The sequence below is a fragment of the Tripterygium wilfordii genome, chromosome 21, assembly GCF_013401445.1.
Source record: "Tripterygium wilfordii isolate XIE 37 chromosome 21, ASM1340144v1, whole genome shotgun sequence".
Classification (NCBI taxonomy): Eukaryota; Viridiplantae; Streptophyta; class Magnoliopsida; order Celastrales; family Celastraceae; genus Tripterygium; species Tripterygium wilfordii.
Window position 1 is genome coordinate 3,022,682 of NC_052252.1, and position 27,932 is coordinate 3,050,613.

A 27,932-nucleotide genomic window follows, 5' to 3' on the forward strand; every position below is an offset into this window, starting at 1 on the left:
TTACAAGCCTATGGTGGACTGCAGGCTGGTGGAACTTTCCGTGGTTGGTTATTGGGGCCGAGACAGGTTGATTACCTTTGTCATGCCGCTTGGATTAGGTTCGCGTGAATGGCCAAGCACCCGTACGTGCGTTTTGTCGGGCTTATTTGCTTGTGTCTCCTTGGGCTTGGTCATGTGGGCCGTGTGTTCTTTCTTTTGGATTTAATTGTTGTACGTGCTATAGCCTTCGGGATATACTTCGAATTTGGGCTATGCCCCCTTACTTTGTACTTTGTACATATTTTCTTTCAATGACTAGATTACCTCCCAAGAATGTGAAATAACTTGATGTAGATTTTCTATTAGTAGTATCAAAAATGTTAGGGATCTCACTAATCAATCTTTGTCATTGATTGATGTAAGTGTAAGAGTTCACAAAACAACCTGATACATATCAATCAAGGAATATGATTGCTTATTGGGATGACTGGGATCCCATTTACTAAAATCTCTATCACTTCTGTTAGTAGTACTCCCAACCCAGTTAACATCCATATAACCATCTATATTAAGATGTTTATATTTTTTGTACATTAGTCCTTTTCATCCCTTCAGTAAACGCATTTACAGTTAATCAACCATCCCTTCAGTAAACGCATTTACAATTCTTCATTTTTTGAAATTAGCATCTGTCGTTTGGGGCTATCGAACATCCCCATTTATATATCCCAATTTGTCTTTTGCCTGAGCGACAACTTGGGACCATAGTGCATAATTGATGCCGTTCAACTTGAAGGCCAATCTGTGTACCGGACTCATGACTCGGTGTGTGAGAATCTGAGTTTTGAGTCTGTGATGAATACCCATCCCGGCCCATAAGGCCCAAGGTAGAACTACAACCCAGAAAACCGGCTTACTAGGTGAGGGTGCCTTGGATCCTTATAAACTAGAGTTGGTAGCCCTATTTTTTTGATATGGGATACTCATCAAACCACCCCCCTTGGACAGCCGACGTCCACGGCGGCTACGCTCGCCTGGCGGCTCCCCTCGCCCTTCAGACGGTAGTCCTCTCCGCAAACGCGACTCTCTCAATGAAAGCACCAATGATGAATACCCACCCCGGCCCATAAGGCCCAAGGTAGAACTACAACCCAGAAAACCAGCCTACCAGGTGAGGGTGCCTTGGATCCTTATAAACTAGAGTTGGTAGCCCTATTTTTTCGATATGGGATACTCATCAACATTGTGTCATTTTGGGTGTACACATATGACCTTCTACTAGAACCGCAATAGTTTTGTTAAATTAATAGTTTGTCTAAATAATTTATAAAAAAATAATTAAAATAAATTATTCACTCATCAATCATCATTATAATTATGAATTTCTTTATTCAAATACTGGCCACACACTGTCATGATTATATGCGTTTAATTATTTGACATATGTCCGTAGAAGAATTTAAAAATAAAGCAATTTAATTTAATAAAAAAGATTAAAATCTTATCTAATTGAAATACAAGTTTTTAGAATAATGCTTCAAATTCCCAAAATATGACCCCCTATTGTACTCTTAATCAATGTGACGTGTAGGATGTAAAATGTGCCCTACATATATATTTATAATCAATTTATGGAAAGCGCTAATATTAACTTAGTTGAAATATTATTACTAATCCATGAGAACAAACAACTTTATAGAAAACACACTAATAAACTATTCTGAAATGCAATTAAATAAAAAAGGAAATTAAGGTAAGTAAAACAAAGCATGACAGCTGAAATTACATACATGGATAGATCAAAGGTTTGACTTCAATGAATCAATTTCTAGAGGACTTGGATTTATTGAGGCTAATGAAAGGAGTTCCTCATCATGCTCTACCGCATACATGATTTCTTCTTCCAAAGTCACCCATGCTTCTATTCCATTACCCATTCTAGCATCATAGAGACCAATCACAGTTACACGAACCGGTGTAGGAATAGATGGAAACCATATCGGCTTCCCCCAACCAAAATCGACATTGTACATGCCCGCGTTACACCAGCTATTGAACACCATGAATTCGGCCCCGTCAGACAAGGCCTTAGAATATAATTCACGAGTCTCTGTCGCAAACTCCAAAAATCGCTGCATTCCTTCAGCACCTTGAAGGCTCTTCAAAAAATCACCATTGATTGTGGATACACTTTCCCTCACCCGACTCACGAAACTACATGAATCTGTTTCCTCACTAATTGCAATAGGTACTAACAAAACTAAACTTCCCAAACTTGTTTCTGACAATGGTGGCACAATCCTTGATCGCAAGTTCACCGAAGTAGACATCAAAACTGATTTCTGGGTACCGTATTTGACTTTCCATGCAGACATGACACATCTAAAGAGGAGTGCAATCACAACCTCTACTCGTGTTGGGTTATGCACTCCAGAGCTTGATGCTTTGGATTTAAGATTCTTTATGGTTGATCCATCAAATAGGAACCTCTTGGAAGCAAAATTACCATCTTTTCCATATACCTGGCTTGGTATAATCGAGCTCATCACATCATTTGGAAATTCGGTGTTTTGAGGAAACAAATATGAGGAGTTGAAATCAGGAGGTATCGCTACTCCTTCTTGAACCATTGTAGTCCAAGCTTTGAGGAATACTATTAAAGAAGTTGCATCAAATATATGGTGTGGAGTAACTATACCTATAGCAAAACCACCACAAGCAAACACAGTTTCTTGTATCATAACAACATCACCACCTGGAGTTGTTTCACAACAAATGATTTCCCCTGGCACGAATTTAGGGAGTTTAGAGATATGATCAGGTTGCTTGAGAAAATCGTGCAAACCACAATTAGCTCTAGCCACTGTATAATAAAGTCCCTGATCGTTACAATCAATGGAAAGATTGTCGATGAACTTACCAGCAATCGGATAATAAAGAGTGAGAGTGCTTGATAGAGATTGTTTTAGCACTTGCGATCTCTTGGACATGGAGAGTGAGGTAGCTTGGATTGGTGGATAGAAAAGGATGCTGGAAACTAACGCTGGAGCGCCAAATTGATCAACCAGAGAGATCTTGTAGGTTCTTAGGTGACTAGGTGTTGGAGAAGAGGGTTTGATGCACTCTCTTGATATTATCTCAATCTCCATTTTCTTTTCTTGATCGATCACTTTGCAAATCAAGATCTTTGCAATGATGTGTTGACTTTAAACAATAAAGTAACTTAATTAATGAAAAAAATTACAATCTTATCTAATTGATATACAATTTTTCATCATTTTTTCAAAATCATTTTAAATAATTTTTTATCCTTACCATTTATAAATGATTTGTTTCATTTTTCTATTTTTTAAAATAATTTCTTCTTAAGTATAAGTACAGATACAATATACGACACACCACTAGATCACGCCTAGGAAAGTACAAGTGTCAAAAACCAAAACTCCATGCAGGAGGCAAAAACTAAGTCCACGCAGGGGCAGACTAAACCCACACACCTCTTTTATAAATATTCAGGAGGAGGTGAGACTAGAATGCATGACCTAAAGTCAGAGACATGCAAAGTCATTGTCACTCAACCAATTGCTCAATTGTCTATTTTTTTCAATAATTAAATTAAGTTTAGCATATGCACTTAATTGTTGAATATTGATTCACAAATACATGCATGAAGATCACGCATGACAGTGGTTGCTTTCAGCACACCAAAGTTGACAAAGGAGAATTTAAAAAGCAAAGTAACTTAATTTATGAAAAAATTACAATCTTATCTAATTGAGATACAATTTTTCATTATTTTTTCAAAATCATTTTATATAATTTTTTATGCTTACCATTTATAAATGATTTGTTTCATTGGTCTATTTTTTTCAATAATTAACTTAAGTTTAGTATATGCACTTAATTGTTGAATATTGACTCACAAATACACGCATGATAGTGGTTGCTTTCAGCACACCAAAGTTGACAAAAGAGAATTTAAAAAGCAAAGTAACTTAATTTAAGAAAAAAATTACAATCTTTATAAATGATTTGTTTCATTTTTCTATTTTTTCAGTAAGTAAATTAAGTTTAGTATATGCACTTAATAATTAAATCATTAAAGTTATAAGGGAGCGTTACGTATCCCTAACAAATTCAATCATAACATGTAATTAGACAACGTAATAACGAAAGTCAATGTAATTAGACAATGCAATAATGAAAGTCACTATAATTAGACAACGTAATAACAAAATTGAATGTAATTAGATAACGTCATATTGTTATGGCAGATTATGGACGAAAATGTTAGGGATATAAGTCATTTTCGAAAGTTATATTACTCTACTTACAATTATATATATTCTTTAACATAAAATACATTGACAAATTATTTTGAAATAGAATTGGAAAAATTAAAAGAAAAAAAAAACTTAATAGATGAGTACATGCAAAGGAAGGATATTTATTTTATTAACGTACTTGAAATCGACAAAAACAAACAACTTTAAGGAAAATACATTAACAAGGAACTGAGAAAAACAAAAGAAGAAAAACAAAGCATAACAACATAAGTCATGCATAGATGGATAGATCAAAGGTTTGACGTCAATGAATCAATTCCTAGAGGACTTGGATTAACTGAGGCTAATGAAAGAAGTTCCTCATCATGCTCTACCGCATACATGATTTCTTCTTCCAAAGTCACCCATGCTTCTATTCCATTACCCATTCTAGCATCCAAGAGACTAATCACAGATCCACGAATCCCCAGAGGAATAGTTGGAAACCATATCGGCTTCCCCCAACCAAAATCAACATCGTACATGCCTGCGTTACACCAGCTATTAAACACAATGAATTCGGCTCCATCAGACAAAGCCTTCGAGTATGATTCACGAGTCTTTGCCGCAAACTCCAAAAATCGTTGCAATCCTCGAGCACCTTGAAGGCTCTTCACAAAATCACCATTGATTGTGGATACGCTTTCCCTCACCCGGCCCACGAAACTACACAAATCAGTTTCCTCACCAATTAAAACGGGTACTAGCAAAACTAAACATCCCACACTTGTTTTCGGTAATGGCGGCACAACCCTCAATCGCAAGTTCACCGCAATAGACATCAAAATTGACTTCTGGGCACCATATTTCGCCTTCAATGCAGACATGACACATCTAAAGAGGTATGCAAGCACAACCTCTACGCGTGTTGGGTTACGCACTCCAGAGCTTGCTGCCTTGGATTTAAGATTGCTTACAGCTGATCCTTCAAACATGAACCTCCTGAAAATAAAGTTACCATCTCTACCATATATCTGGCTTGGTATAATTGAGCTCATCACATCATTTGGAAATTTAGGGTTTTGAGGAAACAAAAAGGAGGAGCTGAAATCGGGAGGTATCGCTACTCCTTCTCGAATCATTGTAGCCCAAGCTTTGAGGAATACTATTAAAGACGTTGCATCAAATACATGGTGCGGAGTAACTATGCCTATTGCAAAACCACCACAAGCAAACATAGTCTCTTGTATCATGACAACATTACCACCTGGAGTTGTTTCGCAACAAATGATTTCCCCTGGCACGAATTTAGGGAGTTTCGAGATATGATCAGGTTGCTTGAGATAATCATGCAAACCACAATTAAGTCTAGCCACCGTATAGCAAAGTCCGTCATCGTTACAATCAATGGAAAGATTGTCGATGAATCTACCAGCGATCGGATAGTACAGAGTGAGAGTTTTTGATAGAGATTGTTTTAGCACTTGTGATCTATTGGATATGGAGACTGAGGTAGCTTGGATTAGTGGATAGAAAAGAACGTTGGAAACTAAAGATGGAGCGCCAAATTGATCAACCAGAGAGATTTTGTAGGTTCTAAGGTGATGAGGTGTTGGAGAAGAGGGTTTGATGCACTCTCTTGAGATTATCTCAATCTCCATTTTCTTTTATTGATCAATCACTTGCAAATCAAGATCTTTGCAATGATGCGTTTACATATGCATACATATATAACTGAAGCTGGAGCTGGTGAAATTTGACCTTTGCGCATGTGTACAACTGACATCTCTGTGTGTGTATAGGGTATAGAGGTTTAGGGTCTAAACCCTATACACACACATGCGTGTAATGTCTGTAATTTTATATGTACCCTTATATATCTATCATGTATCACCACCATATGTAATTTTAGTTATTCTAGTTTTTCTTAATTTCCATCACTTTTGGATTTAATTATCATGCTTCTTCTCCTTAGACACATATGAACTTCTACTAGAACCGCAATAGTTTTGTTAAATTAATAGTTTGTCTAAATAATTTATAAAAAATAATTAAAATAAATTATTCACTCATCAATCAGCATTAAAATTATGAATTTCTTTATTCAAATACTGGCCACACACTGTCATGATTATATGTAAAGTGAGCCCTACATATATATATTTATAATCAATTTATGGAAAGCGCTAATATTAACTTGGTTGAAATATTATTATTAATCCTAGAGAACAAACAATTTTATAGAAAATACACTAATAAACTATTCTGAAATGGAATTAAATAAAAAAGGAAATTAAGGTAAGGAAAACAAAGCATGACAGCAGAAATTACATTCATGGATAGATCAAAGGTTTCACTTCAATGAATCAATCTCTAGAGGACTTGGATTTACTGAGGCTAATAAAAGGAGTTCCTCATCATGCTCAACCGCATACATGATTTCTTCTTCCAAAGTCACCCATGCTTCTATTCCATTACCCATTCTAGCATCGTAGGGACCAATCACAGTTCCACGAACCAGTGTAGGAATAGATGGAAACCATATCGTCTTCCCCCAACCAAAATCAGCATCTCTGTGTGTGTGTGTATATATATATATATATATTGAGCCTAATTGACCCATATATAGTTGATTTCTTCCTCTATACCTACCCTTTCGTGAAATATTATATTGATTCGTTGGCAAATGTGATGGATTTGGCAATTTTAAGAATACAATTTTGTATTCTTAGCGGTGGTGGAATCAGAACATTTCGATTTTGTAAGGAATTTATATTTAATGCAACTTGTATGACTCGCAATGCCTACGTACAGCAACTCCACATGCATGCATAAATAACATTTATAATTTGATATTTCCGGAGTCAAAATGATATATGTTCATAATTTTCTCATCCATAAACTTATATAATCTATGTGACAAATAAAAAGGGCATGCCACATAGATTAAAAAAAAAAAAACTTTATTAAAGAACCCACATAAGTATGTCACATGTTTATGTAAGTTTATGGATACTTATTTTATGGATGTATAGTATTTCCGTTTCCGAGAGATAATTCATATGTTAGTTTGAGCAAAAACCAAGATGATAATTTATTATAATTTAATGATAATTATGGACTAGTTATAGTTATTTTATGTTATTCTAGTTCTATATATAGTAGTCTACAAATTTCAACATCGAATGGATGTATGTTTCACCACTGACGAGTAAATAATTGAAGTTGGTTCCCTCTTGTTGTGTGAAACCCTTAACTAAAAGTCACGCCTTATCATGTCACCTCTTGTCTGTCCCAACAATGCCTTCTTTTCTTTTGAATATCTACTTGCAACATACTGTATTTTGATTTCTAGGCTTGTCAAGAAGTGTCCAAGTTAAGCGAATCCATCTCCTCTTTCATAGCTTGTATCTCTCTATGTTTTTCTCTATTACAAATTAACTCTCGCAACTTTTATTTATAACAGCTCTAAAAATCTTCTCAGTTAACAGTCACTTGAGCGAAACACTTTCCAACCTTAGGGTTTTTAATCATACCCAAAATTTCAAGATTAGTTCAAATACACTCCTAAAAACTTAGGATTTTACTAAATGTCTCCTACCATCCCAATGTTATTCCACAATATCCTTGCAATATTCTTAGTGTAACAAGTTGCCAAATATTTACAGAAAGCGCCATTGCTAGTCAATAACCGGATCCGTCTCAATTACTCATTTACATAACAAAATATCCCTCATATTGGTCAACCAGAAATACAACTTGAATCTACGATTCGGGGTCTACCAATCAACTTATAATCTCCATCTGGATTCAATTTACAATTTTATTAAAGTATTTTTTCAGTCAATTATAAACTTATACCTTCCAATCGTGCACAGTAAAATTCCCCAAAGAAGACTTGGAATGCCCGTTGGTGTCCCCGTGTGGTGTTCTTCAAGTCGGAGAGTTGCATTTCGTCGTTCATTGTTCCTAATCAAATTCGGGTCAACAACAGTCTAATTATAGGGTCACAAACAGATAAGAGTGTTTTTCATAGGGGTGTAAATAGACTGAGCCGGGCCTTGGCATACTTGGCTCGGCTCTCCATATTTTTGTCGAGCACTATCAAGATCTTTGCAATGATGCGTTTACATATGCATACATACATAAACACATGTATAACTGGAGCTGGAGCTGGAGCTGGTGAAATTTGACCTTTGCGCATGTGTACAACTGGTATCTCATCTAATTTGATAGCGGTTGCTTTCAGCACACCAAAGTTGACAAAAGAGAATTTAAACAGCAAAGTAACTTAATTTATGAAAACAAAATACAATCTAATCTAATTGAGATACAATTTTTCATTATTTTATGGAAAAAAACTATATTCTTAAATTAGTTGAAATATAATTTTTTATGCTTGCCTTTATAAATGATTTGTTTCATTTTTCTATTGTTTCAATAATTAAATTAAGTTTAGTATATGCACTTAATAATTAAAACACTAAAGTTATATTACTCTGCTTACAATTATATATATTCTTTAACATATATAAAATACATTGATAAATTATTTTGAAATAGAATTGCAAAAATTAAAAGAAAAAAAAAACTTAATTGATGAGTGCATGCACAGGAAGGATATTTCTTTTAATAACGTACTTGAAATCGATAAAAACAAACAACTTTAAGGAAACTACATTAACAAGGAATTGAGAAAAACAAAAGAAGAAAAATAAGTAATAACAACATAAGTGACAGATGGATAGATCAAAGGTTTCACTTTAAAGGAATCAATTCCTAGAGGACTTGGATTAACTGAGGCTAATGAAAGGAGTTCTTCATCATGCTCTATCGCATACATTATTTCTTCTTCCAGTGCCACCCATTCTTCTATTCCATTACTCATTCTAAGCATCCAAGAGACGAATCACAGATCCACGAATCCCCAGAGGAATAGTTGGAAACCATATTGGCTTCCCCCAACCAAAATCAACATCGTACATGCCTGCGTGCGTTACACCAGCTATTAAATACAATGAATTCGGCTCCGTCGGGCAAAGCCTTATAGTATGATTCACGAGTCTCTGCCTCAAACTCCAAAAATCGCTGCAATCCTCGAGCACCTTGAAGGCTCTTCACAAAATCACCATTGATTGTGGATACGACTTCCCTCACCTGACCTAGGAAACTACACAAATCTTTTTCCTCACCGATTACAACGGGTACTAGCAAAACTAAACTTCCCACACTTGTTTTCAGTAATGGTGGCACAACCCTCGATCGCAAGTTCACCGCAGTAGACATCAAAATTGACTTCTAGGCCCCATATATATTTCGCCTTCAATGCAGACATGACACATCTAAAGAGGAATGCAAGCACAACCTCTACGCATGTTGGGTTACGCATTCCAGAGCTTACTGCTTTGGATTTAAGATTGCTTACAACCGCTCCTTCAAACACGAACCTCTAGAAAATAAGATTACCATCTCTACCATATATCTGGCTTGGTATAATTGAGCTCATCACATCATTTGGAAATTTAGGGTTTTGAGGAAACAAAAAGGAGGAGCTGAAATCGGGAGGTATGCTACTCCTTCTCGAACCATTGTAGCCCAAGTTTTGAGGAATACTATTGAAGAAGTTGCATCAAATATATGGTGCGGAGTAACTATGCCTATAGCAAAACCACTACAAGCAAACACAGTTTCTTGTATCATCATAACATTACCACTTGGAGTTGTTTCACAACAAATGATTTCCTCTTGTACGAATTTAGGGAGTTTCGAGCTATGATCAGGTTACTTGAGATAATCATGCAAACCACAATTAAGTCTAGCCACCGTATAACAAAGTCCTTCATCGTTACAATCAATGGAAAGATTGTTGATGAACCGACCAACGATCGGATAATAAAGAGTGAGAGTGCTTGATAGTTTTAGCACTTGTGATCTCTTGGACATGGAGAGGGAGCTAGCTTGGATTGGTGGATAGAAAAGGATGCTGGAAACTAACGTTGGAGCGCCAAATTGATCAACCAGAGAGATCTTGTAGGTTCTAAGGTGATGAGGTGTTGGAGAAGAGGGTTTGATGCACTCTCTTGAGATTATCTCAATCTCCATTGTAAATCTTTTATATCTATTATTATACTGTTCTTCCTTTCTTTTAAGACATTGGAACCCATAATCAGTATCCTTCTGGTGTGCACAAAGTAATTTTGTGTATAGGCTCACAACGTCTAATGAAGAAAGACTCCCTCCTAACCAATTAGACTAGGAGTTGGTTCGTAAACCCCATACTATTATTCTATTAGTTACATTAAATTATCATTGTGATATCTTTGGAACAACGTATTAGGTATGCCCATTATAGTAACACTGGATTACAAAATAATTTATTGATATTATAAGATTAATTGACTAAATAATATATGAGGATGATCTCTAACCTACTTGTTGAATACCTAAGTGGAAGGCCAACCAGTGTTTGAGGATATATATATATATATATATGAGTAGCCGCACATCATTGATTTAAAAAAGCAGCCGCACGACACAAGGAAAGACGCTAGGAAGAATTAGAAGAATGAATTTGACGGCAAAGATTACTAGCTTTCTCTTGTGTTTGATCTTCTTGCTTATACGAATTTTATTGCTTCTATTTTCTTGCGTTGTAATAACATGAGTGGCTAATTGTAGTGTAACTATATATGTATATTCAATAATTTTGTTTATGTTAACTCAGATTATTTTTTTCATGATTGAATATCTATTGGCGTAGTTAATATTTTTTAATAACTGATATATATTTAAATGATTTGATACTAAACTGAGACCAAAAGAAAATTTTGTATGCTTCACAAAATCGTAGGAACATAGGACTATGACTTGTGTGGTCACTTAATAATTAAATTATATAAAGTTTAATACATGCACTTAATAATTAAACCACTAAAGTTATATTAATATGCTTATAACAATATATATATATTTTTATGATTGAGGTGGACTCCACTAATGTTGTTCATGCCCTTCAAAAGGAGGATTACCTTGAGTCCCGTATGCGTCACTTAGTTTGGGAGGCGAAGTCTTTGATGCGGACTATTGGAGTTACTCATTGTCAGCATGTTCCTCGCTTGGGTAATGCTGTAGCTCATTCATTGGTAAGGATGGCTAAGCATGGTAATGGTCAGTCTATTTGGCTTGACAATTGTCCGGTGGAAATTGGCTCTCTAGTTAGGAGAGACCAGATCCATCTTTTGTAGCTAGTTTTTTGGTTAATGATATTTTCCTTCTAAATATATATATATATATATATTAATATAAAAAACATTGCTAAACTATTTTGTTATGGAATCGAAAAAAAGAAAAGAAAAGAAAGCTTAACAGATGAGTGCATGTACAGGAAGGAGAAATCTTTTATTAATGTAATTGAAATCGATCACAACAAACGACTTTAAGGAAAACACATTAACAAACTATTTTGACATGGAATTAAGAAAAAAAAAAGAAAAGAAAAAGTAAGCAAAACAAAGCATAACAAGAGAAGTCACATAGATGGATAGATCAAAGGTTCGACTTCATTAATGAATCAATTCCTAGAGGACTTGGATTTACTGAGGCTAATGAAAGGAGTTCCTCATCATGCTCAACCGCATACATGATTTCTTCTTCCAGTGACATCCATGCTTCTATTCCATTATCCATTCTAGCATCCAAGAGACCAATCACAGATCCACGAACCGCTGTAGGAATAGATGGAAACCATATCGGCTTTCCCCAACCAAAATCAACATTGTACATGCCTGCGTTACACCAGCTATTAAACACCATGAATTCCGCTCCATCGGACAAAGCCTTAGAATATGTTTCACGAGTCTCTGTCGCAAACTCTAAAAATCGTTGCATTCCTTCAGCACCTTGAAGGCTCTTCAAAAAATCACCATTGATTGTGGATACGCTTTCCCTCACCCGGCCCACGAAACTACACAAATCAGTTTCCTCACCAATTAAAACGGGTACTAGCAAAACTAAACATCCCACACTTGTTTTCGGTAATGGTGGCATAGCCCTCGATCGCAAGTTCACCGAAGTAGACATCAAAACTGATTTTTGGGCACCATATTTTGCCTTCAATGCAGACATGACACATCTAAAGAGGAATGCAAGAACAACCTCTACGCGTGTTGGGTTACGCACTCCAGAGCTTGCTGCTTTGGATTTAAGATTGCTTACAGCTGATCCTTCAAACACGAACCTCCTAAAAACAAAGTTACCATCTCTACCAAATACCTGGCTTGGTATAATTGAGCTCATCACATCATTTGGAAATTTAGGGTTTTGAGGAAACAAAAAGGAGGAGTTGAAATCGGGAGGTATCGCTACTCCTTCTCGAACCATTGTAGCCCAAGTTTTGAGGAATACTATTGAAGAAGTTGCATCAAATATATGGTGTGGAGTAACTATGCCTATAGCAAAACCACCACAAGCAAACACAGTTTCTTGTATCATCACAACATTACCACCTGGAGTTGTTTCACAACAAATGGTTTCCTCTGGCACGAATTTAGGGAGTTTAGAGATATGATCAGGTTGCTTGAGATAATCATGCAAACCACAATTAAGTCTAGCCACCGTATAACAAAGTCCCTCATCGTTACAATCAATGGAAAGATTGTCAATGAACCTACCAGCGATCGGATAATAAAGAGTGAGAGTGCTTGATAGAGATTGTTTTAGCACTTGTGATCTCTTGGACATGGAGAGGGAGCTAGCTTGGATGGTGGATAGAAAAGGATGCTGGAAACTAACGCTGGAGCGCCAAATTGATCAACCAGAGAGATCTTGTAGGTTCTTAGGTGATGAGGTGTTGGAGAAGAGGGTTTGATGCACTCTCTTGAGATTATCTCAATCTCCATTGTAATTTCTTGATCAATCACTTGGAAGTCAAGATCTTTGTATGATGTGTTTATATATACACATGAAATTTTCCACCATTCATCTGTGGTCTAATAACACATATATACACTCACAGATACATACATACATACATACACACATACATACATACATATATATATATATATATATATATATATATTCCCGTTTCGGATGAAGATAACTGTAGCTGGAGAAATTTGACCTTTGTGCATGTGTACAACTGGCATGATCTTGTGCGTCTGTATATTTATGCCTGTGCACAACTAGCATCTCTGCATATATATATATATATATATGCGCACAAACCCCCTTATATAACTATTATATATCACCATTATATTGTAATTTTTGTTAGTCCAGCTAGTTTCACTTAATTTCATATTGGTTGGTGAAGCTTACCCGAAATAACCAAAGATTTAATTCTCATGGTTCTTCGAGTACTACGACGTATAGGTGCTAACAAGAATAAACAAAAAGGCAATTATTTACAATTATTTTGAGCCTAATATATATATATATATATATATATATAGAGAGAGAGAGAGAGAGAGAGGTGATTTCTTCCTCTACATCTACCCTTTCGTCAAATGTTTTATTGATTCGTTAGCAAATGTGATGGATTTGGCAATTTTAAGAATATTTCGATTGTGTTAAGGAATATTTTAATGCAACTTGTATGACTCGCAATGCCTACGTACAACAACTCCACATTCATGCATGTGATTCCTTTGAATCATACATGCCTAGATAACATTTATAATTTGACATGTCCTGAGAGATAATGCAGCTGTTAGTTCAAACAAACACTAATCAAGATGATAATTTATTTAATTTAACGATAATTATGGACTAGTTATAGTTATTTTATGTTATTCTAGATCTAGATCTACAATTTCAAACATTTCCTAAGAGCTACATCGGCAAATGTGATATACCCGAGCTAATTAGATCATGCAAACACAAGAAACCAAGCAAATATAGCAGTAAAGTAAAGTAAAGAGATAATAGAAAGAAGAATAATACAGAATTTAACATGGTTCGAACTCAATATGAGATCCTACGTCCAACAATGGTGTTTCAGTCTACTATGATTTTCAGAGAGTTTCTAAGATCAAGAGTACAAGAGATAGAAGATTGTACTCACCCCTAAACTTTTTGAATAATCTCAATTTCACTCCAACTTTAGGTTTTAAATTATACTCAAAATTTCAAGATTAGTTCAAATAAACCCCCCAAAACTTAGGATTTTACTAAATGTGTTGTACCGTCCCAATATTCCACAATATCCTTGTAAATATTTACAGAAAGCGCCGTTACGATTACTCATTTACAAAAAGCGTCTCAACTACTCATTTACGGAAAACGTCGTTACGATTACTAAATGTGTCCTACCGTCCCAATATTTACAGAAAGCGTCTCAACTACTCATTTACTTAACAAAACATCGCTCACCAAAAATACAACCAGAATCCACAATTCGGGTTTACCAATCAACTTATAATCTCCATCCGGTTTCAATTTATAATTTATTAAAGTATTTTTCAATCATTTATAATTTCTACCATCCAATCGTGCACACTAAAATTCCCCAAAGTAGACTTGGGGTGTCCGTTGGGGTCCTAACTCCCCGTGTGATGCTCTTCAAGTCGGAGGGTTGCGTTTTGTCGCAAATTGATCCTAATCAAATTCGGGTCAACAACACTCCAATTAGGGACACAAGTGAATGGGAATGTTTTGGATAGGGGTGTAAATGGGCTGAACCGGGCCTTGGCATACTTAGGTTTGACTATCTATTTTTGTCGAGCACTATCTGAGCTCGAGGTTTGTAGACATGAAAATATTGAGCTTAGGCTTGGCTAATTAAGAAATGCTAAAGCTCAAGCTTGGCTCTTTAAAAGCCTGTTTATGCCAAAAATTTTAAATTTTAAAAATTTATTTAATATTTAGAAATAATCTCTCTTGTCATAAATACCTAATACCTACGATAAGTCAAATTCAACTTTAAAAATACTTAAATATAACAAAATCAGTTATATTAATATATTTATGTATAAGATATATAGTAATATTTTATGTTAGATGAATAGACACTCAGGCTTATGAGTCGAGCTTGCTAAGCTTAAACTCGGCCCTTTTAGTAAACGAGTTTGAAAAGAGGTTCAAGCTCAGCTCTTTCATTAAATAGGTTGAGCTCGAGCAGAGCCCTTAAAGCGCTGCCCACAAGTAGCCGTTGAATAGCTCGGCACGTTTGTACCACTAGTTTCGGGGCATGGTTCTGGTTGGAAAAGGGTGGGGATGGTCAGATTTCAGGTTTGAGGGTGGCCAAAAATAGGAAAATTTTAAAACAAAGGTAACTTAATTTATGAAAAAAATAATTACAATCTTATCTAATTGAGATACAATTTTCCATTTATTTTTTTCAAAATCATTTTATGGAAAGAACTATATTCTTAAATTAGTTGAAATATAATTTTTTATGCTTACCTTTATAAATGATTTGTTTCATTTTTCTATTATTTTCAATAATTAAATTAAGTTTAGTATATGCACTTAATAATTAAAACACTAAAGTTATATTACTCTGCCTACAATTATATATAGTCTTTAATATAAAATACATTGATAAATTATTTTGAAATAGATGAGTGCATGCACAGGAAGGATATTTCTTTTATTAACGTACTTGAAATCGACAAAAACAAACAATTATATATAGTCTTTAATATAAAATACATTGATAAATTATTTTGAAATAGATGAGTGCATGCACAGGAAGGATATCTTTTATTAACGTACTTGAAATCGACAAAAACAAACAACTTTAAGGAAAACACATTAACAAACTATTTTGACATGGCATTGAGAAAAACAAAAATAGAAAAGTAAGTAAAACAAAGCATAACAACAGAAGTGATATAGATCAAAGGTTTGACTTCAATGAATCAATTTCTAGAGGACTTGGATTTAGTGATTTACTGAGGCTAATGAAAAGAGTTCCTCATCATGCTCTACCGCATACATGATTTCTTCTTCCAGTGCCATCCATACTTCTACTCCATTACTCATTCTAGCATCCAAGAGACTAATCACAGATCCACGAACCCCCAGAGGAATAGTTGGAAACCATATCGGTTTCCCCCAACCAAAATCAACATCGTTCATGCCTCCGTTACACCAGCTATTAAAAACAATAAATTCGGCTCCGTCAGACAAAGCCTTAGAATATGATTCACGAGTCTTTGTCGCAAACTCCAAAAATCGCTGCATTCCTTCAGCACCTTGAAGGCTCTTCAAAAAATCACCATTGATTGTGGATACACTTTCTCTCACCCGGCCCACGAAAGCACATAAATCTGTTTCCTCGCCAATTAAAACGGGTACTATCAAAACTAAACATCCCACACTTGTTTTCGGTAATGGTGGCACAGCCCTCGATCGCAAGTTCACCGAAGTAGACATCAAAATTGATTTTCGGGCACCATATTTTGCCTTCAATGCAGACATGACACATCTAAAGAGGCATGCAAGCACAACCTCTACGCGTGTTGGGTTACGCACTCCGGAGCTTGATGCTTCGGATTTAAGATTGTTTACAGTTGATTCTTCAAACACGAACCTCCTGAAAACAAAGTTACCATCTCGACCATATACCTGGCTTGGTATAATCGAGCTCATCACATCATTTGGAAATTTAGGGTTTTGAGGAAACAAACATGAGGAGCTGAAATCGGGAGGTATCGCTACTCCTTCTTGAACCATTGTAGTCCAAGCTTTGAGGAATACTATTAAAGACGTTGCATCAAATATATGGTGTGGAGTAACTATGCCTATAGCAAAACCACCACAAGCAAACACAGTTTCTTGTATCATAAGAACATCACCACCTGGAGTTGTTTCACAACAAATGATTTCCCCAGGCACAAATTTAGTGAGTTTCAATATATGATCAGGGTGCTTGAGATAATCGTGCAAACCGCAATTAGCTCTAGCCACCTTATAACAAAGTCCCTCATCGTTACAATCAATGGAAAGATTGTCAATGAACCTACCAGCGATGGGATAATAAAGAGTGAGAGTGCTTGATAGAGATTGTTTTAGGACTTGTGATCTCTTGGATATGGAGATGGAGGTAGCTTTGATTGGTGGATAGAAAAGGATGCTGGAAACTAAGACTGGAGCGCCAAATTGATCAACCAGAGAGATCTTGTAGGTTCTAAGATGATGAGGTGTTGGACAAGAGGGTTTGATGCACTCTGTTGATATTATCTCAATCTCCATTTTCTTTAATTTATTGACGAATCACTTGCAAATCATGATCTTTGCAATTATGTGTTTATATATACACATGAAAATTTTCCACCATTCATTTAAGTAATTAGATAATTAATTTCTTTTAGATAGACATAAAAAAAGTGGTGGTGGGAGGCCTATAGCTGGTGGGAGGTGAGTAAGAACCCATCTATTGTAACAAATGGGAAATCTCAGTTCTTGAGGTGTTTGGTCACCTCAGATTCTTGAGGTTATGCCTGAGGTGATGTGCCGAGGTGGAGTAATTTATCTATTAGGGTGACATGTGTTAACTTATTGTTGGAGGAGTAATTTTGATATTATCATAAACAATATAGATAAATTTATCAAATAAAAATAAAAAGAAGGGAGTGGGGAGCAGTAGTTAATGCATATGTAGTCATGTCATATCAAATTAGCAAATATGATTGCAACCATTAATTTCCATATGAGATGGAATGAAATTGGACCAAGTGGGGGGCTAAGTGGATTTATCTTTCAAACGGGGGTGATTACCCAAATGTATTACTCCACTTAATAAACAATGGGAGTACAGGGAGGGGTCGGTTCACTCAGGTGCGCTATGCCGTCGCGGCCGCGGGTTGCAGCGAGTCGGCGACTACTTTGGTGCGCCGTCTTGCTTTGTGCTCGGTTGGTGGTGGTCTGATGGGACGGAAACAGCGCAACGGTAGGCAGTAGGTGAAGAAGATGAACAGACAAAAGATTTACCTAGTTCGATGATCTGCCTACGTCTACATAGCTGTAGAGATTTCACTATTTTCAAAGAGAAATAAAAATAATAGGAATACTCTCATCAAGTAAATACCGAATAAAATCGTACGTGATCTGAATGTGTTTCGTTCTTGACTGGAACACCGGATTCTTGGCAAAGGAATTGACACTCTGTCACTATAGAGAATGCCCAGCTCTTTAAAGAAACTCTGCAACCAGACAAACTTTTTTACAGATTCATATAAGGCTACATACTCAACTTCTATAGTCAAAATAGCAACAATCTTTTGTAGATTGGACCCCAAGAGACATCATTATTACCCAGAGTATATGCAAAACTTCTAGTACTCTTCTTTCTATCAACAGTATCAGCTAAGTAACATTCACATAGTCAGTTAGTTTCAGATCAGATTTAGTGAAATATGTTGGGATAGTTTTCTAAAAACATACCATTTATAATTATGTTTTAGAATTTATGGATAAACATTTTATTATTGCGTTTGAGTTTTAAATGTTTTATCGAATATTTCATTTTCCCTAAGAATGTGATCCTGTACGAGTAAAGCTCCACCCCAGTGGTCAAATCAAGTTAGAAGGTTGCTAGTTGCGCCTGGATCAGTTGTTCAAAGCAGAATACAGTAAACAGGCCAAATCAAATAATTTTATTAAAATTTAATAGGATTAAAATTTTTATTACAAGACTCTTCGGCAAAACTGATCACAAAGAAGTCCACAATTGACACTTTGATTGTTTTCCTTCCGACCCGAATTACCCTCTCCCTAACATCTACCCGAGCTAGTTGGACTTCATTGCGTAGCTATGCCCCAACATATCTCTCCAAAACCAATCATGCTATTGTTCGAAATGGGGCATGGCTATGCCTTTCTCCATTAATGCAACAATATGTAGTTGTAGGGCATAGTAGTCATTGTTCACCTGATTAAGCATGGGTTTCAGAATTCCATTTTCTACTCTCTTCCTCTCTAATTCAGCTTGTAATATTTCTATCTACAACAGAAACCCAAAACCACAAAGGATAAATCAAGAAATATAAGTACAAATTAATTAATTAATTAATTTAATGTGTGTATAAAATTATTTGTCAAATTACCTCATTCATTTTTTCGTTATTTTCCTTATTTCTTGATAACCCATCATCCAACATTGATTTCCCATGACCACTACTTGTAAAAAAAGATTCAAACATGCCTACAACAGAAGAAAGAAACAAAAAGAATTAATTCAACGAGAATCCTAAAGATTTCTCATGATCATAGGAGCTAACAGAATATTTCCCATGATCATAGAAAATTACAATAAATAAGAAATTGCTAAAAATATTACTCATATATACTATTGACTTATTGTAACACCTCTCCTCAAGTTGATGCATGAATATCACACATGCCGAACTTGTCAAGAGAGTCGAAAAACACCCAATTAGCCACCCCTTTATTGAGGATCTCTACTAGTTGATCTTCAAACTTCACAAACGAAAAAATAAAGACTCCAACTTCAAGTTTCTCTTTGATAAAATGTTCGTCAATCTTCACATACTTCGTTGGATCATGTTGAAGGAAAAACAATTTACATCAAATTGAAGAATTTGCCATTCTTGATTAGCTCCTGACGACAAAAGGTCAACTTTCCACATTACCATCCTTTAATTCATCAAAATAGTTAAGAAAATATCTAAAAATAGTAGAAACAATTCAAGTATCCTAGATTTTACATATGTTTAAAAATTGGACAAAATCCATAATATATAGGATCCGTATCGGATCCAATTACTTAATACATCGGAGTCGGACGGATCACGACTATGAAGTCGCATCACAATCCACAACCTTTAGGAAATCGTAGACGACTCACTGAGATTGTTTGTTTGTTTTTGGACGCAAATTTCAAGAACCACCCCCTTTTCGCTTCATGGGTTTTCAAGGGTTTTTAGTGTTGGGAAGAAAGATTCAGTGACTGACGCTGACGAACCTAAACGGAATGGCTCAAAGCGATCTTGAGTTTTTCAAAGTCTATCTACCTGAGTTCAGCGCTCAACATATGGTTCATCTCTTCCCCCTTTGATTTTTTCTGAAAAACATGAAATAATTAATCGTTTCTCTGTTATTTTTTTTTTGAGATTTTAACTCTGTTTTTCGTTGTAAGTTTTGATTTTTATTGCAGGCGTGAGACTGGAAATTGACAGTGCGAACTTAATACGTTGATGTGTTCCTTTGCCTTTGTCTTCTAGTAAAACATGTTTGTTTGGTTGCAAAGAAAATTTTGTCAAAAGGAAAAAGTTGAAACCTTTTATGCATTCTTCCGTCCCCAAAAAAGAATTGTCTCTTGAAGTGTCAGAATTTCTTATGGTCACAATAGCTTCTCTATATCATGGCTTAGTAATAGTATCTCCATGATTCATTCAGGCAGTAGGACCATGGCATGCTTCTGTCAATGATTAAATCAAGGATACAGATTCATGTAGATCTCTTTATTCCTTTTAATTTTCAATTTTAATGACAATTTTGATTTATATTCTCAATGGGTTGTTTGGACCAACTAAAGCAGAGTACTGTCAAACAATGTTAATGTTCATCTTGTAATGTGACTTGTATTTGTCATAATAATTATGAACTTGTAGATAGCAGTTTATGCCTTTGGTATTTTTTTAATGACTAGCCTTTGTTGCCTATTTGTATATTATGATCTCTTATGTTAATTTGAAGTAGTCTTATTGGGCAGTGTATACCACCAGATTTTGTTGGGCTTTTGAAGGGAACCATAACAGCCGATGCTACCCTCAGAGATTTTGCGGGAAAGAATTGGAAGGTGAGGCTTGAAGAAGATGAGAAAGGTTTGTTTATAAAAAAAGGTTGGCAGGAATTTGCCAGTGATCACTCTTTGAAATTTGGGGATTTCCTCATTTTCAATTTTGATGGCAAGCGCCAATTTGATGTGAAGATATTTGGTACAAATGGATGCTTAAAGAAAGATGTTCTATGTGATGCCTTGCCAAAAACTCACTTACAGAAGGAAGCCGGGAAAATCCCAGAACCGACGAGTAACTGGAAGAGGAAGAACTTCGAAAATGGCTCCAAGACTAGTGAGAAATCGGGCGGTTGTCTACTGACCTTAATTCTTATTAAAAAGAAATTGGTTTTTTTATTGTTTATTTTGATTTGTTGTTTGGTAAACTGTTTCTGCAATTGCAGGTTTATCGGGAGTAAAATGCAAAAGATACACCACTGTGGAGAGTCTCCAACGAAGTGATGTGTGTAAATATGCATCGCTTGTTGTACCAGAAAACCCACACTTTGTGTCAACATTGGCTAAAGTATTTTCTACTCTGGTAAGTTCTACTTCTTGTACTATTAAATTTTTATGTTTCTTATGCAATCAAATTGTCTTCACTGCATCTGGTTGAACAATAACAGAAAAATAAACGCTTGCTGCTTTGTTATGTATTAAATCCAGTTTTTCTTGGTATTACAACGACTGGAAGCCCCTAATAACTGTTACAGTCCGCAACATCATCCAACTGATTACTCTGACCAGGGATTGGTGGAAGAAATTAAACGCTTGTAGTGTTCCAAAGACTGTGACACTGTATGAGCAATAGCAGGTCATATTTTAATCATTAAAAAAGTTTAGAAGCTTCAAATTAATGTTCCTCGTTGTTTTGCATGGATTCACATTCATAGTTCAGGATAAAATTTGCGAAGCTTATTGTAAAATTGCTTCCCATACACTTTCTGTCAGTTATGATGAGTTATTGTAGAATGAGTCTTTGTTTCTTAAATTTTTTGACAAATTATGGTTGTCAAGTTAATCTCTGGACATATGCAATTATCATATTATTTCTTGTTTCTAGACATTGATCATGTGTTTCAATGATTTTAACTTGTTTAGATACAAACAGTAGAAAGAGTGCTGCTGTCATGCTTTAAAACTTACTAGGATTTTGAGGTAGATTCGTACCGGCAGTGCTTGATGTGTGAAAACTGGTGACTGTTTTAGTATGATTGTTTTGGGGTTCCTTAGTTCCATCGATTTGGCTTTTCAATCTACATTCCGGAAGCCAAATATCATGACCAATATGATACTATGATAGTTTACTCCATATTATTCTTCCTACAACTACAATTTAATTGTCATGAACTGTGAGTTTAATCTCTTCATGTGAATCTGTTTTTTGATATTGCTTCTGATTAATCTGTTTTTTTGACATTGCTTCTGATCAATCTGTTTATTTTGACATTGCTGTCGATTAATCTGTTTTTTGTGATATTTCTGCTGCTTTCAGTATATTCCCAGGTTAATGCTGCAAGAGTATCGCATAACACTGAACAAAATTGTCGAGATTCGCGATGAAAATGGGAGAATATGGCCTGTTCGTATTAATCACAGGAAGGATGGCAGAGTTCTTCTTGCTGCCGGTTGGGGAAATTTCCGAAAATTCCACAAACTAGTATTGAAAGACAAGTTAATCATTGAGTTAATTGTTGATGGTACAAGGAAATGCCATCAAATGCGGGTGCAAGTTCTTCGTCATAAATAGGACCTCTGCTGAAGTAGATCCCATGTCTCCGGGCACCGTTGGAATGAAAGATGAATTGGTCGTGTAGAATCTAAACCTCAATTTCTGGATATATGAGTGAGGAAATGGAGTTGAAAATGTAGATGGGATACTGATAATCTGATAGGTAAAGGTAGACCAAAGTTGATGTGGTTTGAACTAGGTGTAATGCATTTGGACTCAAAAAACATAGGAAAAGGATTTTATTGCTGAACTAAACTAGTTGCAGTTTGGGGTTAAGGTTTTTGAGTTTTGAGCTGGTTGAATATCTTGAAGTTAAGGATTGAACTCTCAGTTCCCTGTTGATATCCATGTTTGCCATGTTTTAGGCTCTGTGTTTTTTTTTTAGGTGTGCTTCTTAAATGTTGAAGCTTTTAGTCACTTATGGTGTGGTTAGAAATATATCAATTTTTGAGGGGTGTGGATACAACGGTGTGTAATTTGAAAAAGTCGGAGTGCAACTAAAGCTCACAGGTCAATAGGCATGACAAAATTTTGTCCGGTCTGGATAATCGAATTTGTTTGACTTGATTTAACCTAAGTTTGGACATAAATTATATGTTCGAAATCTGGGTTTCAAAATTATATGTTCGAAATCTGGGTTCAAACACAAAATTTTCGTCTTGTTTACAACTGGGTCCGAACATAAAAATTTTGTTTGTTTTATTTGTTCGTACCTTAACCCAGATTAGGTTATTGTCCGAGTTATTTGTTTGGATTTAAACTAATTCTAGTTATCAATTAAGTATGTCCAAAATTCAATCCAGATTAGGATAGGATGCAGATTAAGTATGTCCAAAATTCAATCCAGATTAGGTTATTGTCCGAGTTATTTGTTTGGATTTAAACTAATTCGGGTTGATCAATTAAGTATGTCCAAAATTCAATCCAGATTAGGATAGGATGCAGGCATGTAAATATTTCATATACACGTATTATTGTCAGACCGGGAACTGACTCAGAGACTGGGTTTTTTCCCACTCCTACAGACTACAGGTCGGGTTGGGAACTTGGAATGCGATGAGTGATGTAAATGAGCCCAGTAAAGCCGGGCTTTTGTTTTAGGTCTCATAAATTTGGGGTTTTGTTTGAAGATAGTGTGATTTGTTATGATTTGCTTAAAATGGGCTGGGCCAACGATTGAAAGGCCCAATTTATACAACTCTTAAGTCTTATCCAGATTCCAGACTGATACGTTGATAGGGGGAGAGGGTAAAGAGCGAGAAGAAGTGAGAAATGGCGATTGTTCTCAGTGTTTCGTCTTCTTCATTGATGCTATCTTCTTCCTCACCATCAACATCTTGTTCTTTGCCGCCAAACCCGTTTCTGAGTTCGCTGAAGAAGAGCACTCCCTTTTTTGGCATCGCACTGGCATCTTCAAGACCTTCTGTACGCCCTGCATTTTCCTTCAGTACTGCCTCCAATCGCAATTTCCAGGCTGTGCGTAGCAAGGCTGAGGCCGTCGTTCATATTCCTCTTGATCAACGATGGATGTTCGAAGAGTCTGAAGTCAATGGCCCCGTATTTCCCCAACACTCCTCTCCCTCCCTCTCTCTCCATATATATGTTTCTTTCTGTACATGTGATTCGTATTTGCATCTGTTTTTCTATTTAAAATCTTCCATTTACCTTCGTTTGTTTCCCGAGAAAATAGCAGGAAATGAAAAGAATTTTCAATTAGATTCCGTCCTGATAGTGAAATTTAATATTTGAAGTGCAGGAAAAGAAAATTCGATTCTTGAAAAATTTTCTGAGTGCTTCATTTTTATTTTATGGTGAGAAAGTGTAGAAATGAAACGGAAATTAATTTTGAGTATTTACATTAACATTTGCTGGAAAATGGGATTCTGGTGTAGAATTAGTTTTTCAGTGTACGCTACTTGTTTCTCAAAATTCTCCGGAACTTATTTCTGCTGCTATTTAATGTCACATTGCTTCAAGTGATAGGTATGACTTTTGATGTTGTAGGACATATGGAATACCACTTGGTATCCGAAAGCAGCAGATCATATCAACACGGAGAAGCCATGGTACATTGTGGACGCAACAGACAAAATTCTGGGGAGACTGGCATCAACAATTGCCATTCATATCCGTGGAAAGAATTTGGCGACTTTCACTCCTAGTGTGGACATGGGGGCCTTTGTAATTGTGGTATGTACTGTCTGTTCTTATATTTATTTGCATTTATATGTTCACATCTCTGTCTATCTTCTGTGTGCTGGATTGAGTTTTATCGAAGGAACTTTTACTATGAATTCCAGGGGTATTTACCTCTTAATCTCCCTCTTTGATACTTCTCTTCATGTTTTCTTTGCTGAAAGGAAATTGCATCGTTTATGAGCATAGATCATCAGACATAAGCATTTCTCCTGCTTTAGCAATGTGGTGTAGTGTTTGGCCCGATTAGTAATGGGTCATTTCAACACTGTTAAACTTTCTTTTAATGAAAATCAGTTTGGGGCAAAGTTTTCTTCTTCTTTTACATCTAGATAAAGTAGTGAGGTTTCTTCCTGGTCATAATCATCGCCATCTAAGTCTTTGTCCCAAAAGTTTAGGGTCGGCTACATGGGTCTATGAGAAAATAAACGGAATCCAGTACGTGAATTCGTTTCCGCTATTCATTTCTATCTATGATCATACTTTCATCAACTCCTATTTAATTCATATATCTTCTAAGTCTTCTTAGCATTTCAAGCAGTATCTTTTTAGTATTTCAAGCCATTTCTTTGTAGGTAGCTAACGAGAAGACTCAAAAAGACATGACTTGAAGTGCTAAGAAATTATATGATTCAATAGAAGTTCACGGAAGTATAATCCTAGATAGATATGAATGGCGATTTTCGTTGATTTTCTCATAGACTCATACACACAACCCAAAATTTTGGGATAAAGGTTCGGATGATGATGATATGTTGTTTTCTTGGTTCTTTATTCTTTTGTGCTTTTACAGCATTTTTAACCTTTTCTTTTCCTTTTGGCTATGGTAGTTCTTTGCTTTTTACCGTGTACTTCTGTTGGCCCTCTTGGCTGTTAACGAATATATTACTTCTGAAAAAAGTTACTGAAGAATTTGGGTCGAGATTTAGATCTTTGTAGCATCATCAGGTGTTATCTTTGCTATATTGGCAAGCTTGTTGCCTGGGTAGGCATCATAGATCTGTGGTAAAATGGGTTTCTCCGGTATAATATTTCTGTCAAGGTTCCGTTTAAGTAGCAACTAGCAGGATTTACCTGTCTCTTGCAATGTAGTTTGTCTATTACTCATGACATATTAACTTCAATTTTTCTTGTGCTTAAAGGTTAATGCAGACAAGGTAGCTGTATCTGGGAAGAAGAGAACACAAAAGCTCTATAGGAGGCATTCGGGAAGACCTGGGGGTATGAAAGTGGAAACATTCCAACAGCTGCAGCAGAGAATTCCTGAAAGAATTATTGAACATGCTGTTCGTGGCATGCTTCCTAAAGGGAGGGTAAGCTATTAGGTTTAACTATTCTTTTCTATATTTGTCTTAGTATTTTTGAATTTTCTGATTTTTTTCCCTTTGTATATATGATGGAGTTGCTACATAAACAGATCATATTGTCAGCACATTGTTGTTTCTTATTCCTTTCCTAAAAGTAATTAAGTGCATTCAAAAAAAAGTAACAAAGTCGTCATCTTCGTTGAGGAAAGGGAAAAAAAGTGTTTCTATTCATAACTCAATCAGATTAAGAAATCTAACGAGCTATTTGATTCTGTTTATGTTTTGTGAGGAAGTATGTGTCTTACATGTTCTTGGACATATTGTGTTTTGCATTTATGTTCTTTTTTGTTGTTATGACTCACATGATGACATGCCACCATTTTTTAGGTTCCTAAAAATTGCATCGTGCTCAAGAATTTTGCAACAAAGTTATTTGAAGCCTGTTGATTTTACTTTGAGGTCTCTTTTAAAAAATAGGATGTTGGATGTGCAGCCAATGGATGAACTTATCCATTGTCAAATATTTAGACAATATTTAGGCGCATTCATCGTCAAATATTTAGATGCACCCATTGTGTTTTTGATTCTGTGATTTGTTGGCTACAGGGTGTCAGTCCTAACACTTCCTGTGGCCATATGTGTGTTAATCTTGCAACATTCTTTGCTTCAGATGAGAATGCATTTCTTGATTACTCTGCATGCATAAATATAATAATTAATTGCTCTGTTGTGCAATGACGATGATATTTTCTAGTGGGCGATTTCCTTCAACGTAGCTAACTGAAAGGTTTTCTTTGTCAGCTTGGCAGACAACTGTTCAACCACCTCAAGGTTTACAAGGGCCCAGAGCATCCACATGAAGCACAAAAACCCATTGAGCTCCCCATAAGAGACAAGAGGATACAAAAGCAGACATAGACATGAAACAGATTGTAGCTTCAGACTTGGTCAGCAATCATCCTTCCTGTCCAGGACTCGTATCTTCTCGCATTTTTGTTTCTCCAGTACGGCTTTCGTGCTTTGGGTTAGCATTCTAAAAGCCCTTTTTTTCTCATCCCTAAGATTGTTACTTTCTCTCCCGTGTGTAGTATATCTGGAACAAGCAATCTTGAAAAAAACACAACTTGATTGGATGGTTTTACTTATGCCCTCCCTAGTCTAGGGAGAAAACAGTAAGTTTGTTCTGTTTCCCTGGTAAAGAAAGATCTGTTTGTTCTGTTTTGAGCGTAATTACATTGTTAATGGGCGTTCTAGGCTTCCCCTTAACACTGCTCTTTGAAACATACATTGTGTTTGGCACACCATTTTGAGTAGCATATAGGCTAAGAGTCCGTTTGGTACACAATTTTGTTAGTAGTGTATACTAGCAGATATGGTGGTAGCAGATATGCTAGACAATAATAGTAGCAGATATGTTGTTTGAATGGTTTGTAATGTTTGGTTCAACTTTTGCTGATAACATATATGTTGTTTTAAATATTGTGACAAATTACATGCAGGGGAATTATATTGTTACTTTTAACCTAAGCAAATAAATAGCAAAATTAAAGATAAATAATTAAATTTAACAGTTTGAAATCCCTACGGTTTTAACAAAATTATTATATAAATTAAATATAAGAATTTCCTATTTTTTACAAATAAAGGCAAAAAAAACACTTGTCTATTAAAAGACACCTCATCAACCCATCATCACCACACTACCCCAT

At 35.7% G+C, this 27,932-nt stretch overlaps 7 protein-coding genes across 9 annotated transcripts; 2 read left to right on the forward strand and 5 right to left on the reverse strand.

Annotated features, from left to right (window-relative positions):
* Positions 1-1,621: 1,621 nt before the first annotated feature.
* On the reverse strand, positions 1,622-3,161 carry LOC119990054 (stemmadenine O-acetyltransferase-like). The gene is made up of 2 exons (XM_038835872.1): positions 2,900-3,161; positions 1,622-2,764 (listed from the first exon to the last, which is right to left on the reverse strand). Exons 1-2 carry the CDS (start codon positions 3,126-3,128, stop codon positions 1,779-1,781), a joined length of 1,215 nt encoding a protein of 404 aa, XP_038691800.1. The 5' UTR covers positions 3,129-3,161; the 3' UTR covers positions 1,622-1,778.
* Positions 3,162-4,555: 1,394 nt separating this feature from the next.
* On the reverse strand, positions 4,556-5,905 carry LOC119987705 (stemmadenine O-acetyltransferase-like). Its single transcript, XM_038832625.1, has one exon. It carries the CDS (start codon positions 5,903-5,905, stop codon positions 4,556-4,558), a length of 1,350 nt encoding a protein of 449 aa, XP_038688553.1.
* Positions 5,906-8,836: 2,931 nt separating this feature from the next.
* On the reverse strand, positions 8,837-10,346 carry LOC119987706 (tabersonine-19-hydroxy-O-acetyltransferase-like). The gene is made up of 6 exons (XM_038832626.1): positions 10,030-10,346; positions 9,831-9,915; positions 9,519-9,693; positions 9,232-9,406; positions 9,033-9,133; positions 8,837-8,919 (listed from the first exon to the last, which is right to left on the reverse strand). Exons 1-6 carry the CDS (start codon positions 10,344-10,346, stop codon positions 8,837-8,839), a joined length of 936 nt encoding a protein of 311 aa, XP_038688554.1.
* Positions 10,347-11,624: 1,278 nt separating this feature from the next.
* Positions 11,625-13,188, reverse strand: LOC119989688 (stemmadenine O-acetyltransferase-like). Its single transcript, XM_038835352.1, has 2 exons — positions 12,914-13,188; positions 11,625-12,778 (listed from the first exon to the last, which is right to left on the reverse strand). Exons 1-2 carry the CDS (start codon positions 12,981-12,983, stop codon positions 11,790-11,792), a joined length of 1,059 nt encoding a protein of 352 aa, XP_038691280.1. The 5' UTR covers positions 12,984-13,188; the 3' UTR covers positions 11,625-11,789.
* A 2,939-nt stretch (positions 13,189-16,127) lies between these two features.
* LOC119987707 (stemmadenine O-acetyltransferase-like) lies at positions 16,128-17,441 on the reverse strand. Its single transcript, XM_038832627.1, has one exon. It carries the CDS (start codon positions 17,439-17,441, stop codon positions 16,128-16,130), a length of 1,314 nt encoding a protein of 437 aa, XP_038688555.1.
* A 2,501-nt stretch (positions 17,442-19,942) lies between these two features.
* Positions 19,943-23,064, forward strand: LOC119988632 (putative B3 domain-containing protein At5g66980). Of its 3 annotated transcripts, none has more exons than XM_038833740.1 (5): positions 19,943-20,244; positions 20,923-21,298; positions 21,393-21,529; positions 21,655-21,802; positions 22,484-22,617. In XM_038833740.1, exons 1-4 carry the CDS (start codon positions 20,182-20,184, stop codon positions 21,763-21,765), a joined length of 687 nt encoding a protein of 228 aa, XP_038689668.1. In that variant the 5' UTR covers positions 19,943-20,181; the 3' UTR covers positions 21,766-21,802; positions 22,484-22,617. The 3 variants fall into 3 exon arrangements, with proteins under 3 accessions (XP_038689668.1, XP_038689669.1, XP_038689667.1); XM_038833741.1 differs by lacking the exon at positions 21,655-21,802 and having other exon boundaries at positions 19,948-20,244; positions 20,923-21,009; positions 21,211-21,298; positions 22,484-23,064; XM_038833739.1 differs by lacking the exon at positions 21,655-21,802 and having other exon boundaries at positions 19,950-20,244; positions 22,484-23,064.
* Positions 23,065-23,940: 876 nt separating this feature from the next.
* On the forward strand, positions 23,941-27,465 carry LOC119988466 (50S ribosomal protein L13, chloroplastic). Its single transcript, XM_038833513.1, has 4 exons — positions 23,941-24,277; positions 24,725-24,910; positions 26,059-26,229; positions 27,025-27,465. The coding sequence occupies exons 1-4, from the start codon at positions 23,993-23,995 to the stop codon at positions 27,139-27,141; spliced, it is 759 nt and encodes a 252-aa protein (XP_038689441.1). The 5' UTR covers positions 23,941-23,992; the 3' UTR covers positions 27,142-27,465.
* The last annotated feature ends 467 nt before the right edge of the window (positions 27,466-27,932 follow it).